Below are 12,129 nucleotides of genomic sequence, written 5' to 3' on the forward strand. Positions count from 1 at the left end.
CCAGTGGTGTCCCCAGCCCTGTCTGCAGGGCAGCAGCATTCTGTGCTGGGGCTGGTCCCGCTTTTGCAGTCAGGGTTGCTCTCTGCACTTACCCCTTTTGTCCCTATGGACAAAAGTGTTTTCCCTGATACAACACATAAATCCATGAGATGTTTGCCTCCTCGCTCACCTCTCCCCGTCTCTCTTCCCCACAGAGCCCATGCGAGCCCCCAAAGGCCTGGCTTTCTCCGAAATCCAGTCCAGACAGCTGACGTTGCAGTGGGAGCCACTGGGCTACAACCTGACTCGCTGCCACACCTACACCATGTCCCTGTGCTACCGCTACTTCGTGGGCAGTGGCCACAACCAGACCTTCCAGGAGTGTGTGAAGATGGAGCGGAACGCCAACCGCTACACCATCAAAAATCTGCTGCCCTACAAGAACATCCACGTCAAGCTCATCCTCTCCAACCCCGAGGGCCGCAAGGAGGGCAAGGAGGTGATATTCCAGACAGATGAGGATGGTGAGTCTGCTCGGGGAGGTGCATCATCCCCGAAATTGGAACTCTGTAGCTGGTGTGCTGCTGGGGTTTCTCCTGTGGCATGGTGTGCATCCCTGGCTCCTGGCCCATGGGCATGATGGGAATATCTCCTGAGCCAAGGGGGAGGTGAAAAGGATCTCGCAGCCCCAGAGGTGTGCAACAGGAGGCGAGAGAAAGGACAGTGCTGGTGTTTGGGGAAGGGAGATGCCTGGGGGGCTGAGAGGCTCAGGGATTGGATGGGGGTGTCACTGTGGACACACTGCCCTCATCCTTGGAGTGGAATTTTACCCCTGGCTGGCCCAATGGAGGATGTGGGAGTTGGCTCATACACAGCTTCCCGAGCACAAGTCATCCTCACTCACCCGTTATTGGGAACCAAAGCCTGGCAGCTATAATAACAGCAATTAAAACAATTAATACTTTGCACTTAGGTAACATCTTTTATCTGCTTGGTTTCTGGTGGATTGGGCACTGCTGCATTTCTGGGAAAGTGCTGTTCACCAGGGCAGGTGTAGCTTTTTTTGGCTTCCCTGATGCTCTTCCCTGGTGAAGTTTGCTCTTGAGTGGGTTTGGGTTTGTGCAGAGACCTCTGCAGTGATACGGCCCCAGTTTCTGGCAGCTTTGCTCCTGTTTTCTCCCTGTTCTGGCTGTGCCCTGTTCTGGGCTCCCTGTCACCTGAGTGGGAGGACATCCTTGATGGGCACTCCAGCATTGCTCCAGGACTTCCTGGTTTTGGAATCTATTGCTCTGGTGAGCCCTTTCCTGAGGATCTGCTCAAGCTGAGGCTGCTGGAGAGGTCTCCCAGGTCTGGCTTTACCTGCCCCTCACCCTGACTGCTCGCCATCAGCAGTGCCTGAGTCACTCTGGGCTTTGGAGATCCAGGGGATATGGCAGGAGGTACAGGACAGAGCTGGCTCCATGTGTCCAGTGCCACCCATCAGTGACAGGCCACATTGAGGGCTGGCCTCTCCCACTGCTGAGTGTGGCTGGAGCATCCCTGGCTCTCACGGAGTCATTTGTTAAGCAAGAACAGAATTAATCTCCAAAGCACTTTTTAAGCATAAAAAATCAGCAATTAAAGCGACTGAACTGGTAATTGCAAGGGATTGAGCTGCCTCCAGAGCCCCGGAGGACCCCTGAGGAGAAGCCTGCTCATGGAATTCCCCTGCACAGGATTTGCCATTACGTGTGCAGAGCTCACTCCTGTCTCCCAGGCTGGAAGGCAAAACCTGAAGAGCTGGAGAGGAGCTGAAAGCATCTCCAGGTCCTTTTTCATCTTCAAATCCTAAATCCAGCACCTTCCTCTGTACACCAACACTTTCCACATCCCCAACCCTCAGCCTGCCCCAGAGGGGACACCCAGCTCTGCCCTGCCAGTGGTTTATTTTCCAGCTATAATTGCTCCAGTTGTTCTCATTGGGCTGTGACTGCTCCAGCTGTTTGCTTATGGAATATTAATACACGAGCTCCAGATGTCTTTTTGCTATACTATAATCACTCCAGCTGCTTTTTCCTGTGCCTCAATTAACTGGGGCTGCTGGCTTCCCCCTTGGATTGAACTTGAGGCTGTGTATACATTCGGTCTCGTGGCGATGGATCTATGGATATCCTCCTACAGCTACATGGCAGATACTCCTCACATGTCTGGCCCAGCCTGCCTGGGAGGATGATGAATTCATCCTAGAACTGCAGGATGAACAGCTGCCCCTGCAAGTAAACCAAGGTGCTGAAAGCTTGTTAATGATAGGACCCTTAATTGTGGTTTATTCTGGCACAAGGCCAGTTTTGGCAGCAGCATCCCCTGGGGCTGCTGTTGGTGGGCTGCAAAGACACACCACCCCATCCTGAGTGGTAAACCCTGGTTTGGGGCTGGAAAATCCAAGTAACTGGGCCACCCAAGGCTGTTGTTCACAGCATCCTTCTTGGGCCCCAGGCAGAGCTGTGCTGGGCGTGTGGGCAGGACACTGAGGGAAGTGTGCTGCATCCACAGGTTGTCCAGCTGGTGTTTCAGTGCCCCCCATGGATCCAGGTGACCCACAGCTGGAGATTTCATTCTGTGTGTGCATGGAATGATGAAACTCAATCCCAGGCACCTGTGGAAATATCCTTGCAGTGTGATGGTGCTGCAGGGAGCCACTTGTCCTGGGAGCAGGCAGGGTGCATGCAATGCAAGTCAGGATAAATATATATAATTCCATAAATAAATATATGTGTGCAAATATGGATAGCAGAGGGGTACGTGCACACCTGGGAGCTGTTGTGTGCATCCTCTGCCTCTCCCAGCCTAGGATGGAAGCAAGATACCTGTACTTGAATGTGTGTGTATATATGTGTGTGTGTGTATATATATATATGTGAATATATAGGTATTATAATATTAATATAATATATAAATTATCCTATAGACAATAGCAATGATACAACATATAATAATAGAAACTAAGATATAATTGTCTATATCATGCAGGCTATATATAATAATAGAAAATAACTTATAATTATATATAGTGTAGGTTCTGTATATTAAAACCCAATCTCTGTAGGTACACACTTTACTGCCCTACAGGTTTCCGTAATTCTTCCTGAATTTAATAAGTGCCTGTGTACACGTGTAGGACACAGTGCCTCTGATTAAATTAACTTGTAAATCAGGTGGAAACGGCTCGTTTGCACGGTGGGAAGCGCGGGAGGTGATCCCTCTCTCCCAGTCCCGTAATTACACCCGAACAAAAGCTGTGAAAAAAGCCAATCAGAGAGAAGAGCTGCTGTCCCCTGCAAGGTTTGGGAGTGGGGGATGCTGCCGGTGCCTTCCCGAGCCATTGCCTTTCCTCGCTGACCGCCTCGGGTGGAGAAATCCATCATAAAGGAGCGGATATTGATCCCGGAGCCGCTGATTGCTGTCAGTGATTACAGTTATTATTGTGGTGGTGTTAATTAGAGGGGAGGCCGGGCCACGTTGAGCCCGTCTGCATGTGAGGATGTTGCTGCTTGCTGGCAGTGTCTCCACAGGATGCTAATGGCTCCGGGGGGAAATTGGGTTGTGGGGGAAAAGAGAATTTATTTCTTTTCCTCATGCTGGAAAGCTCGGGCACCCTGTGCTGCTGCCAGTGCCTGGGCTGAGGTGCTGGAAGTGGTACCTGCGGGGTTTGTACTGGTGTGGGGACCTCCCCTTCCCATGGCAAAGTGTCACCAGTGGGTCCAGGAGCATCAACGCCTTGGGTGTCTTCCTGAGGAGCCACCAGTCCTGTCTGGTGGCACTAGCTGGAGGTGGGTGACACGGCAAAGGGAGTGTGGTGGCTTGGTCACAGGGCACAACTGCCACAGCCACCCAGAGGGGTTTCCTGGAGGATTTCCCCTTACAGACTGGTTTCCAGCTGCATCCAAGTACATCTCCTTTCCTTCCCCAGTGCCTGGCGGCATTGCCTCTGAGTCCCTCACCTTCACCCCACTGGAGGACATGATATTCCTGAAGTGGGAGGAACCGGTGGAGCCCAATGGCCTCATCACGCAGTATGAGGTACATCCTGGCTGGTGTGGCGCCTGGGGTACTGGGGACACGAGAGGGTCCTGCTTGGAGGGGTCTGGGACAAGCTCTGCTGTTGGCCATGAGGATTAGAGGCAGCTGCTGCTACTCCTGAGCCCTTTGGCTTTTCCAGTGAACCTCTGCTATTGTTTCATCTCAAAAAGTCCCTGGCTGCCTCCAGGCTGCCCCATGACCATCCCCTCCTCTGAATTTGTTGTTTTAATCCCTTCTCCACCTGAATCTGGGCTCTGTCCCCTCTCCCACGGCCACGGGTGATGCTGTGCCCTGTCTCTGCAGATCAGCTACCAGAGCATCGAGTCCTCAGACCCTGCAGTGAATGTTCCGGGCCCGCGGCGCACGGTGTCCAAGCTGCGCAATGAGACCTACCACGTGTTCTCCAACCTCCACCCCGGCACCACCTACCTGTTCTCCGTGCGGGCCCGCACCGGCAAGGGCTTTGGCCAGACGGCGCTCACTGAGATCACCACCAACATCTCCGGTAGGTTCCCCACTCCATTCCTGTTCCTGGGGCTTCTCCTCCGCTCAGGTGTCCTACAGTGGTGTGGAGCCTCTGGCTTGCTCCTGTGGTTTTGGTGACTGGCAGTGTTTTGGTGGCTGGATACTGCCATAGAAAGATGGTCTTGGTGGTGGCAGCTGTGCTGTGAGCCCCCGGGCAGTCCCCAGACTGGTGGGTCCCTGTCTGGGGAGCCTGGCCAGCCCAGTGCTGGTGGCTGGTGCTGTATAAGCGAGGGATTAATTGGACTTTGTTAATGAGCTGTGCAGTACTCAGGGCTCTTTGCTTCTGTCCATGGTGTCGCATTAACTGCAGCAAATGGGCTGAACAGAGTGTTAATGGGGGCACTGGGACAAAGCAGCTCAAGCTGGACCCCCTTGGCTGCCAGTGATGGTTTGGGGACCACAAGACTATGCCAGGCATGAGGGGGGGTCCCCCCACCTTGGTCTGGGGGTGCTGCTGGGCTGGCTCAGATATGCTTCTGCCCTGGGGTGGGGGAAGCTCACACTGCCAGTGGTTCCGAGTGGTGCTGTTCTTGGGCACATCTCATGACTGGAGTATTTGGGTCCTGCTGAGGTTGGATCCCACTCTTGGTTTTCTCCCTTGTGCCGGACTGGTGTTGGTAAACCTCCCTTGTGCACACCCAGGGGTTGTCTCTCAACTCTTGTTCAAGACATGGAGAGGCTTTTTACTTTATTTGAAATAATTCATATGACACCAGTGGGTGATGCCTTGCCCTGGGCAAAGCTGCTCGTGCCTCAGTTCCCCCCTAAGCCGGGGGAGCCCCAGGACTCACTCCAGCTCCTGTTGCAGCTCCCACCTTCGACTACGGGGACATGCCATCGCCACTGAGCGAGTCAGAGAGCACCATCACAGTGCTGCTGCGGCCGGCACAGGGCAGAGGGGCTCCCATCAGGTAGGTCAGGGTGCAGGAGGGTGAGACCCCAAAATGGGGTGGCACAGCAGGGTCCAAGGAAGGGCAGGACCATTCTTCCCAAAACTAACCTGTGCCTGGCCCTCACCAGCACCTATCAGGTAATTGTGGAGGAGGACCGGCCCAAGAAGCTGAAGCGGGAGCTGGGCGGGCAGGAGTGCTTCCCGGTGCCGCTCACCTTCGATGATGCCATGTCCCGCGGCTCCGTGCACTACTTCGGGGCAGAGCTGCCCGCCAGCAGCCTCACCGAGGCCAAGCCCTTCACCGTGGGGGACAACCAGACCTACAGCGGCTACTGGAACCCACCTCTGGAGCCCAAGAAGGCCTATCTCATCTACTTCCAGGCCATGAGCAACCTCAAAGGGGTGAGTGGCCCTGGCACCTGGTAAGGGCAGGCTGGGGTCTGGGGGTTGGTAAAAATGGGACTACTTTTAGATTGCCCTCCCCTGGGTCACCCTCTGGGTTCATTCCTAATGTCCTGCTAGGGGGCATTTGGTGCTCCAGACCACCCTTATGGCATGTTGAGATGATGGGTGGGTGTCCTGCTCCAGCACCCCTGGGTGGTGCCTGTCCCCATCCCCGTGCCGATGCGGGGGGGTGGAGTAGCCGAATTTCCCCCACCCACTGCAGTACCAGCCAGGACATCAACAAGCACCAGTGCAGGGGAGCCCCTATTCCTGGGGCTGCTCCTGGGTTGGAGAAGGACTGTTTGGGCAGCCAGAACTGTGTGTCATTGCTGGGATCCAGCACTGGCAGGATGGCCAGTCCCAGCTCCAGAGAACTCCTGAGACCTCCCGGGCTGCCCTTCCCTCCCTGCTGCTGCCAGTTACCTCTGCAGAGCTGCACCCCTTGCACCCACCGGGCTGATTCCTCCAAGTCTCCAGCAGGACCACCTGGACCCTGCTGGGATCCTTCTTGGCATCACCTGCTCCAACAGCTCCTGTCCAACCTGCCGGAGCATCCTCATCCTGCACATTTCTGTCCTGCTACAAAGTGGTTACTGAGTCCTTTTCTTTGCTCCGGGGTCATTCACTCCTCGCTTCTTTGTTGTAATTAGAGCCGAGAGGGACAGGGAGGGTCCTGGCTCTGACTCGCTTGGCACTGCTGGTTAATAACTGGTGGCTGATGCTGTGTTACATCTTTCCTGCTGAGAGGTAATGGATTTATCCCAGCTGCCATCAGATGTTGGAAAAACACTGGATCGTAGCTGGGGTTTTTCGTGGGTTTTGTGCCCAATGAAGCAAGAAGCAGGAGAAGGAAAAGCTGGAGATCCCAGAGAGTGCAGTGCTCTAGTTGGCCCTGCCCTGGGCATGTGGCATGGGCAGGTCTTGGGCCGAGGGTGGATGGAGCACCTTGGTGCCTGGTGTCTTGAGAGACTGGAGGATGCTTGGAGAAGACAACACTGCCAAAGTGGTGCTTTTAATTTTGCAACAGAAGTTGGATGCATGGAAAGATGGAATATTTTATCTGAACCCCTCCCTAAATTGCAAATGTTAAAACTATTGGAGACTTAAGCTGGAACCTCGTGGCAACCTTGGCAGCAGGTGCAGAGCTTGAAACTTAAGTGGAAGACAAACCCGTGAAGCTCTGGATGACAACTTGGTAGTGTTTCAGCTGTAGCTGGTGGCACATTGGTGACATGTGGATTGGCTGCATCTCCTGGGTTCTCCATGCTCTTGAGCTTCACCATCCCCTCTGTGCCAGGAGCAGTGGCTCCAGCTAAACCTGGGAATGCTGGGGACAGATCATTCAGCAGCATCTCTTGTGATGTGGGTTCCCAGGAGCTCTTTGGGTGCTGCAGCACAAACCACCCATGGACTCCCTCAGTTTGGGGGCCAAAGCACCAATGACCAGCCCTGTGCCCACCCAGCCTCGCGTAGGTGAGAGTGGGGAGCGGAGCCGCTGGGATGCTCATCCAGCACTGACCCCCCTTTTTACCTCCATAGGAAACTCGGCTGAACTGTGTCCGGATCGCTCGCAAAGGTGAGCTCTCCCTTTCCCCTAACCCCAGTGAGGCTGCAGCTCTGGCTGCTCTGGCGGTCGGGGCTCTGCCAGTGGGTTTGGACCAGCACTGGTGGTGATTGGGCTGCATGTGATGGGTTATTCCAGCTCCACCCCACACTCTTTTGTTTTCCACTCTCTTTGGCATCTGGGGTTTTTCCCTTGGTTGAATTTTCCTTCCTAATGCTGTTACCATGGTGGAGGTGGGTCTGGAATGGTGGTGCTGGATGCCGAATCCAGGGATGGATGATCTTATGTGGGGTGTGATGAAATATGCACAAAAGGACTGTCCCACCCCACTGGAACTGGGAGAGGGACTTGTCCACAGTCGTAGTGTGGTGCTGCAGAGCCCTGTAGTGTCTTGTTTGGATAACTTGTGTTCATGGAGAAGTGAGCATCCCATGGGACAAATCCAAGTGTTTTCATGCCTGATGTTGCCAATCCCCCTGGAGTGGAGTGTGGTGGGTGCTCACAAGCACCCTTGTCCACCCACCCCTCTGCCTGTCCCTGTCCCCTGGCAGCTGCCTGCAAAGAGAGCAAGCGTCCCCTGGAGGTGTCCCAGCACTCGGAGGAGATGGGCCTGATCCTGGGGATCTGTGCTGGAGGGCTCATCATCCTGATTATCCTGCTGGGAGCCATCATCGTCGCCATTCGGAAAGGGTAAGGAGACCTGGGCTGGTGGCTGGTCCTCCCTCCCTTGCTCCCTCCCTCCCTCCCAGCTCAGCTCTTCTCCACCACCCCAGCACTGTCTGGAGTTACTGGTGGGGATTCAACTGCCCTGGGCAGGCTCCAGATGCTCCCTCGGGCTATGTCTCCATGTGCCCATGCATCCCACTGGGCCCAGAGCCCCAATGCTCTGTGACACCAGGCAGGGCAGGGGACACTGGGGACTGAGCAGCAAAGTCCTGGGGATGTCCCTACCCCCTCTGCAGCTTTGTTCCACTGTCCCTCTCCCTCATAATTTTTGGTCTTTTGCTTCTTTTCCTCCTGGTTCTCGGCTTTGTGCGGCTCTGGCAATCCTGCATGGATGGAAACGCTTCTGGCCCGAGCCCTGCACTGGTGCTGAGCCCAGCTGTCCCCATCCCACCAGCTCTTCCCTGCCAACAGTAGCCACGGGACCCCAGGGTGTGCAACCCTGCACCTCCAGCCCAAAATTACAAAAATTAGCTTAATATACACTGAGATGTTGCCTCTAGGCTTCCCTGTTGCCTTGGCCAGGCCAGCAGGAGCACATCTAGCATGGATGTGGCCGTGGCTGTTGTGGTGGGCTTGCACTGGGGGAGCTCATGGGGGTGGAGGGCGAGGGCTTTTCGGGACACTCATCCCTGGGAGCGCTGGGGATGCGGCCACTGCTTTTCACGTGGATGCAACGCCCTGGAAAAGTGGCTTCTTCTGTGCAGGCCTCGAGGCAGCGCCAGGCGGGGGGGCTCTCAGAGCTGGGATAAAGGACAGCAATTAAACACGGGGCTTGAGAGGATGGAGCAAAGTACATGAACAGCCACAGGGAGAGAAAAACAGTAGGGCAGAGCCTCGGCCCCCGTAAATCTGCAAAGCTCTTTATGGCTCCGTGCACCCTGGAAGGATCCTTGCAGATTTATGTTGCTGGAAGAGTGGGGCTGTAGCATCCCTGCAGACTTTGAGGTGTGGGGCTGGCTCGTGGCTCCATTGGCTCATTCCCTGATGGAGCAGATGCCAGCAGTGCTGGTGTGTTTTGGGGAGTGATGCTGTGGGTGGGAAGCTGTGAGTGTGGCTGCTGCATTCCCATTCCCATTGCCGGTGCTGCCAGGCAGGAGGAGGAGGAGGAGGAGCAGCTCTGCTTCAGCATCCCAGGATGAACCTGTTGAAGGATAAACCAGAGCCACAAATTAGATCTGGTGCTGAGAAGCCTGAATTTGGGGCTGTTGGGAAGCTGGGATGAGCTGAAAAATCTTCTCCAGAGTGCTTTGCCATTGGAGAAACCCTGATGTGGTGGAATGGAAATGCAGCCTTGGAATATGTCTGTCTCTAGTATATGGTGGACTGTGAATGTGACATCCCAACGCCACCTACCCCTCTGGGCCCCTAACCAACAGCCTGGGGGAAATCCCTACATTTGGGACATCTTTGTTGTTCACTCTTAAAAATTATGGAATGACCCCTTGGAGAAGGTTGCTGTGGACACCTACCACAAGTGTGATCACACTGAGAGCCGGTGCTTGTGCTCTCCTGCCAGGATGCTGGCTCCTGCCTGGAGTAAATAACCTGTGGGTGCCACAGGGGAGCCTGATTCCTTTATGGTGCATTGAATTTTCTGGCAGCTGACTTGCCCTGTAACCTCCCTTCCCAATGCTGGGGAAAAGCTGTTTATGCAATTTCTGCTGTTCTCTTTGCACGCTTGCCAGGAGGAACTACTATTCTTACTCCTATTACCCGTAAGTAATTGTCATTCTCCTGCTTTACCCCCCTCCCGGCCACCCCCCTCACCCCGCTGCTCCAGCAAGTCCTTATCTCTGCCAAGTGCATTTTAAGGGTCTCTTTGGATCAGGGAAAATAATGCTGCCAAGCTTGTTAGAGACAGAAGGCAGTGTAAAGGTGAAGGGTCAGCAACTCTGAGTTGAATTCTGGATTTTAGCAGTGCCTTGCAGTGTTCCAGCCCCACCACAATGCTGACATGGACTCAGATCTCCTGTTCATCCTTCTGGCTTAATCACTGCTCTGGGTCTGGAGCCTGATGCTGCCTCAAAAATGTTCATTCAGGTTTCTTTGCCTGAATGACTTGAATTTGGGGTGGGAGGTTCTGTCCCAGTGAGAACTCCTGGGATTTTCCAGCATCTTTGTTAGGTGCCTAAAGAGACCCTGTGTGGGGGAAAAAGCCTCCTCAGTGGGTGCTGAGCATGGGTTTACGCAGGGGGGTCCAGCCCATCCCTTGGGATGGATTTGGCCCCTGACATGGCTTTAAAATCACAGAATGATTTGGCTTGGAAAGGGCTTAAAGCTCATCTCATTCCAACCCTTGGCATGGGTAGAGACACCTTCCACTAGTCCAGGGTGTCATACCTGGAGAACTGGGGCTGGGCAGGGCTGGGGCAGATCAGTGTGATGGGAGGTGGCTGGAGAGAGCATTTGACTGCACAGGGAGCACACCTGGCTGTCCAAGGACAGGGGACAGGAGGGGACATACTGAGGTTGAGCAGCTGGAGTTGCTGCAGCCAGCGAGGGATGTTGCACGTGTGGCTGTGACTGGCTTGGGACAGCAGAGCACCGAAGCATGATGACCACACTACTGCAAATAATCCGTTCTGCTCCTGGAATAATCTGAGCCCAGGAGCTTTGAGGGGACCTTAGAGCACCTGAGGGTGAGCCCTGCTCACTTCTGCTACTCCCCACTGCAGGAAACCCGTGAACATGACCAAAGCCACCATAAACTACCGGCACGAGAAGACACACATGATGAGTGCCATCGACAGGAGCTTCACCGACCAGAGCACCCTGCAGGAGGACGAGCGCCTGGGGCTGTCCTTCATGGACACCCATGGCTATGCAAACAGAGGTGAGGTGAGGGTGGGAGCCTGGCATCCCCTGTTCTCCTTCCACAACTGTGGAAACAGAGGTGAGGTTGGTAACCCAGCATCCACCTGCTCCCATCGCACAGCTGTGGGAGCCAAGGTAAGGATGGGGACCCTGACATCCCCCTGCTTCCTTCCAGCCAGAAAGGTGCCCAATAACTCCAAAATATCACAGAAACAGACTGCCAGGGCTCAAGGAGTGTTTGGACTATGCTCTCAGGCACAGGGTGGGGTTGTTGGAGTGTCTGTGCAGGGCCAGGAGTTGGGCTTGGGGGTCTCTGTGGGTCCCTTTCACCTCAGGATATTCTGTGATTCTCTTGAAGGCTTGGTGTTACATCTATTTTAGACTGATGTGTGTGGCATAGCAGGCTCTTCTCTGCCCTGTGTAAATCTCCAAGGGCATGGATTTCATCGGTGTTGGAGCTTTTGCCACCATCCAGGCTGTGCTGAAGGGGAAGCTCTTGTGGGGAGCTGGATCTCTGTCTTCTCATGGAGATCTGAGCTTGTGGCTGGGCCGGTCGAGGCCATCTGTGGGCTCGGGATTGGGCTGCAGCCCCCTGGAACTGGGTGAATCCTACCTCCTGGCTTATGCTGAGGTTGGAAGCTTTCCCCCAGCCTTCCCTGCACAGCCTGGGCATTGAAGGGTTAAAGAGCCCCTGTGCTCCCATCAAAGGGAGACTGATAACTTCACACCCACTGGAGGATGTGTCTCCATGCTGATTTAGTTGTAAAATAACTCTTTGGCTGCCCCAGTTTCAGCCATATGCTAATAACATCTGTTACAGTAGCTGCAAGATGCCGCCTGCACGCGGCTCTTCCGCACGGGCTGCGGGACTGATGCGCTCCCTGCCATTGTCTCATGGATCATTAAAGCCCAGAGGGCAAACTTTTCCTCCTCTGAATACATCGAGCTAGGTTAGGGGTGTTTTTTCTTTGGTTGCTGTCCTTGAAACTCTCAAAGGCTGGTGGGGCTGAGCTGGGGAGCTTGGGCTGCCTGCCATGGCTGGGAGAGTCTCCATTGCCTGTAAACATCCTTAATTAATGAAGGGAAATTAATGACTTGGTGACTGGTTGGTGGCTGTTTCCCCCCC

General features: G+C 54.5%; 1 protein-coding gene across 2 annotated transcripts in view; it reads left to right on the plus strand.

The window, feature by feature from the left end:
- PTPRU (protein tyrosine phosphatase receptor type U) overlaps positions 1 to 12,129 on the plus strand; it is a 57,257-nt gene that overhangs the window by 24,958 nt on the left and 20,170 nt on the right. For both annotated transcript variants that reach the window (XM_041479339.1, XM_041479340.1), the window contains exons 8-15: positions 195 to 503; positions 3,929 to 4,038; positions 4,342 to 4,543; positions 5,372 to 5,474; positions 5,584 to 5,857; positions 7,439 to 7,475; positions 8,015 to 8,153; positions 10,865 to 11,022. In XM_041479339.1, coding sequence (XP_041335273.1) covers positions 195 to 503; positions 3,929 to 4,038; positions 4,342 to 4,543; positions 5,372 to 5,474; positions 5,584 to 5,857; positions 7,439 to 7,475; positions 8,015 to 8,153; positions 10,865 to 11,022 — 1,332 coding nt within the window. The remainder of the gene's footprint in view (positions 1 to 194; positions 504 to 3,928; positions 4,039 to 4,341; positions 4,544 to 5,371; positions 5,475 to 5,583; positions 5,858 to 7,438; positions 7,476 to 8,014; positions 8,154 to 10,864; positions 11,023 to 12,129) is intronic.

Source organism: Pyrgilauda ruficollis, unplaced genomic scaffold, assembly GCF_017590135.1.
Source record: "Pyrgilauda ruficollis isolate IOZ18807 unplaced genomic scaffold, ASM1759013v1 scaffold48, whole genome shotgun sequence".
NCBI lineage: Eukaryota > Metazoa > Chordata > Aves > Passeriformes > Passeridae > Pyrgilauda > Pyrgilauda ruficollis.